The 5,000-nt window shown below is 36.1% G+C and overlaps 1 protein-coding gene across 2 annotated transcripts in view; it reads left to right on the top strand.

Moving 5' to 3' along the window:
* LOC125041936 (dolichol kinase-like) overlaps window positions 1-2,774 on the top strand; it is a 48,141-nt gene extending 45,367 nt beyond the window's left edge. The window contains exons 9-10 of one of the 2 annotated variants that reach the window (XM_047637355.1): window positions 2,394-2,430; window positions 2,616-2,774. In XM_047637355.1, coding sequence (XP_047493311.1) covers window positions 2,394-2,428 — 35 coding nt within the window. In that variant the 3' untranslated portion in view covers window positions 2,429-2,430; window positions 2,616-2,774. Of the gene's footprint in view, window positions 1-2,393 lie in introns of both variants that reach the window. The other variant, XM_047637354.1, reaches the window with a different exon arrangement.
* Window positions 2,775-5,000: the final 2,226 nt, after the last annotated feature.

Here is a 5,000-nt window from a genome sequence, read left to right as displayed (position 1 = left end):
TATATAACATAAATGCATTTATGTAAATGCAGAAAATGTATATATGTAAATATATATACAATATATACCTCAATATATACATATGTATGTACATATATGTAATATATAAGCATACATATAGATATTTTTATATATATATATATATATATATATATATATATATATATATATGCATATGTATATATATACATATACATATACATGTATATATACATAGGTATGTACATATATATACATAAATGCATATTTACAAATGTATATATACATATGTTTATATATACATATATATATGTATGTATGTATTATATATATATTGATTTATATATATGTATATGTATTTATAAATATGCATGTGTATATATACATATATTTCTATACATATAGATATATATCCATATATATACATATATATCTATATATATGTATATACAGACATTCGTATACATATATTTTTTACATATATATATATATATATATATATATATATATATATATATATATATATATACACATATACACACTATATATGTTTATGTGTACACACACACACACACACACACACACACACACACACACACACACACACACACACACACACACACACACACACACACACACATATTTACATATTTACATATTTCTATGTATATATATGTGTGTGTGTGCGTGCGTGCGTGCGTGCGTGCGTGCGTGCGTGCGTGCATGCGTGCAGTCGGAAAAAACTCCTTTTGCACCAATATAGAAAATTGACAGTGTTGTGGAATAGTGATGGAAACCATTTAGCACCCTTATCCTAGGAATATAACGTTTGCTATTTAGTAACATTCTTATGTATGAGCTGGAGCCATCTAAAAATAATAAAACACAACATCGATTATCTATATGCGAAATATAAATAGTAATAGAATTATATTGAGTGGCAACATGAAGCTTATATTTTCCGCAGTTGTTTAGAGATGGATATATGTTTAAGTTTAGCCCAGTGCCGAAGGGCATGACGTGTAGGTACGTGCGGTGCCTACTGTGAGTACTTATTTGATTGTTTTTACACATAGATGGCTACACTTGTACTAAGTCACCAATGAGCCAGTTACGAGTACTGCCTGTCTCGCCTGTTTGCCCTATTCTTTTATTTCCGAAAATATTATACGTTATCTTATTTTGCTGTTACTAATGCCTATAACATTATAGTTATTATAATGTTTATGATGAAAAAAAAAATCTATATTTTCAAATCACATAAGGTCACAAGGTCTACTAATTGACTCCTTTGTGGCTAAGCACTAGCAGAGCCATCTATGTGCAGAGATATTTCACAAAAATATAGAAAATGAGCACAACATTTTCCCCATTTTTTATTCATTTTCCCCGGCAGCTTTAGGTTAAGAGAATAGTTTTGTATAAAGACTATCTGATAATTTATTTCTACAAATGTTTACACACATTTACTCTCAATTTTGGACATAAGCAAAAATAAGGACTGTCTGAAAATGAAAATCTTTCCAAGTCTCTATTTTCTATTATTCCATGCTTATCCCTCCTGGGAAATGAGAGGCAAGGCAAATTGTTTTCAGTCTGTATATGTATAGGAAATATTTCGTAATATATGAAAAAGTCAAATTCTGGTATTCACCATCTCGTCTTCTGATTAATTCGATGTCGCGCTTTATGATGAATGAGCGTCATGTCTTCCAATGTCATTTACCCTATCTATTTGTATATATATATATATATATATATATATATATAAAAATTCCTCTCGGATTATAGTGAAGTTTCACTGTCAGCATAAATTTCTTTATAACCATATATACTTGCTCTTTGATATTAGTTGTTGAATAAAAGGAAAATAATACAGGTTTATAATTTCAGTAATTTGCATTCCCTCTCTCTAAAACAGCCTTAGAACATTGTGGCATCGATAGTTCCGTCGCCATGTTTTGCATTTTTGATGACACCATTTATATTAGGGGGATTTTCCCATGGCATGTACCTGCCCATAGCTGCCCAAATATGTTCTAGGAGGTTTAAATCTGGTGATTCAGGTGGATATGGCAACACAACAGTCTCATTTTTGCAGTACATTATACCCATGTATACTGATAACAGTTAAATCATTTGTTTTATTAAACAATATTGAATATGATGATAAGTATGCTTTTTATTCGCCATTTAAGTCCTAATGAGAGTAAAATAATGCAAAACACTTAATTTATTTTTTAGATGATAAAGTATATTAAAACATTTGAATATATAGACTAAACAATGCATGGTCATCGAAAAGCGCTTCAAATTTCTGGTTCATTAGTCTCAGTCCTCGACTATTGTAATAAGATAGTCATATGGAAACGCTAGCCATGGTTGGAGCTAACAAGATGCCCTCCCCGTCACAGAAAGAAGAGTTCAGCTCCTCATCTGCCACAAGTAAAGGTAACAAGTTTTTTCTGACGTCTGTGTGTGTGTGTGTGTGTATACCGTGTACATAACCACGATTTGTGTATGACATTAACCATAGACCACGTGGCTCCTTGTCACGTGGCTCGAGGTCCAGGGAAGAACCATCGTTTCAGCGAGGAGTAGCTGACGAGTTATCTGACCTTGTTTGACCTCGGCAGACGTGCCTCAGCACCCACGGGCTCAGCTCATCTCGCCAGCCTTCCGCCTCCACAAGGCTGATCGGCGCTGTGACCTCCCGCACTTGGCCCTTACCAAAGACTTGTCTCGTGTGTTACTATAACTTGTTGTATTCTTCAGAAATAAAAGAGTCAAGCCATCATACCACTATTACTACTCCTGTAAACCAATGTTTTAGATCTCAAATATAGCCTTTTACAGATGGTCTCTAATTCAGATGTACAAGAAACCACTATATTATCTGGCAGGTCCAGAGGAAAACTCAGTGTCTGTTTAACAGCTTTATTGAGAAACAGACACACAGTAGGTGGATGTATGGTAAGTGGTAATTCGTGGCGGAGGTGGCGTCAGCTCCAACGGGCGAAAAGGAGAAGGTGTGCGCGGTCCAAGGGTCGGACTCGTGTGTGTGTGTGTGTGTGTGTGTGTGTGTGTGTGTGTGTGTGTGTGTGTGTGTGTGTGTGTGTGTGTGTGTGTGTGTGTGTGTATGTGTACACATATCATCATCAGCAGCAGCAGCCTGAATTAATCCACTGCAGGACATAGGCCTCTCCCAATCTTTTCCAACTCTGTCTTGCATTTTTTCTTTCCAATCTTGGCCTCCAAATTTCGTTATTTCGTCACGTACATCTTGTCATTGGTCTGGCTCTTGGCCTCTTTATTTTATCTGTAGTCCAGTCTGTTTCTTTCTTTCTCCATCTGTCGTCTTGTCTCCAACATATTTTTTATGCTCACAAGTGTATCTTCCACTTTTGTCAGTTCCCTGATCCATGTTGCCCTCATCCGATTTCTTAGGCTAATTCTCAATAACTTCTCCATCCCTCTCAGGGCACTTATTAGTTTCCTCTCCAGTAATTTGGTTGTAGTCAATGCTTTTGATACATAGGTCATAACTGGGAGAACGCATTGGTTTAAGACTCTTTTTTAAACATAATGGCAAGGAGCCTCAAAGTATGCTACTGTGTCCGCCGAAGGCCCTCCAGCCTAGACTGATGTGTCACTTAATTTCCTCTTCGCCAGATATGTTTGTCTGTTCGAGTTGCCCAAGGTATATATACTTCGCCTTGTACATGTATCTGTTCGAATTGAACTCTACTGTTGAACATGATCTTAGTCTTTTTCTTGTTCATCCTAAGTTTGACTTTCAGACTTTCTCAATTCTGATTGTTTATTAGTTGCTGCATTTCATTTGCAGATTCTCTGAGGAGAACAATATTGTCTGCAAATCTGAGATTGTTTTGATATTCATCTCCTATTTTGGTACCCTTTCTGTTCCATTTTAGCTTCTCAAATATTTCCTCAAGGCAAGCTGTAAACAGTTTTGGTGAGATGGTATCGCCTTCTCTTAACTCATTTTCCGTGTGGAGCTAGATGGTTACTGTCCCATCTTCATATATATCTTCCAATATTTTACAATATACCTCCTCTACTGCCTGTCTTCGGATAGTTTCTAGTACTGCTGGTATTCATACAGAGTCAAATGCCTTTTCATAATCGATAAATGCCATACACAGGGGTTCCTATATTCTCTTATTTGTGCGAGTGTGTGGATGTGGTCTTGTTGAGAATCCACTGCGGAAGCCTGCCTGTTTTCTAGGCTGGTTAGAATCCAGATTGTTAGAGATGCGATTTGTAATGACTTTTGTGAACAGTTTGTAAGTAACTGAAAGGAGGCTTATGGGTCGGTAGTTCTTTAGACCCTCTCTATCCCCTTTTTTATGTATCAAAATAATTGTTGCATTTTCCCAGGCTTTCGGAGTTGTACGTTTCTAGTTACCGCGTTTGCCTCTATCCGTGGCTGTTCATTTGAGTTGTATAGATCCCTGTAAAAGTCTTCCACTATTCCTATGATTTCATTCTGATTATATGTCACTTCTTCGTCTGGTTTCTTTATTGCATATATTTGATTTCTCCCTATTCCGAGTCTCTTTAAGCTGTTTTCATGCTGATACCTGGGATCACTGTTTCAATTATTATTTGGTTATTGAATTTCCGTACATCTCTCATCTTTTTATTTTTTGTCTTTGTTAGTTCTGCTATTTCTATCTTGTCCCTGTTTGACGATACTTTCATAACCCTACTTTTTTGCATAAGCTGTTTAGTTTCTACCGAGAGCTTGCTGGAGCTTTGCTTGACGTTCTTACCGCCGACTTCAGATGCAGCTTCCTTTATTATGTCATTGAACTGTTTGTTGATCTGGTCAATGTTGAGATCTGCGTCGCAGAGAATGAATATCTGTTTTGGATGCTAAGGTTATATTCCGTCGCTCTGGTTGCGGTTTTCGTATGAGTTTGTTCCTTTCCCTTCTGAGATGTAATTTAATTTGGCCTCTGACCATTCTATGGTCGCTGCCAACACTTACTTTATTA

Source organism: Penaeus chinensis, chromosome 31, assembly GCF_019202785.1.
Source record: "Penaeus chinensis breed Huanghai No. 1 chromosome 31, ASM1920278v2, whole genome shotgun sequence".
In the NCBI taxonomy this organism is placed as follows: domain Eukaryota; kingdom Metazoa; phylum Arthropoda; class Malacostraca; order Decapoda; family Penaeidae; genus Penaeus; species Penaeus chinensis.
This window is presented reverse-complemented; position numbering and strand designations above follow the sequence as displayed.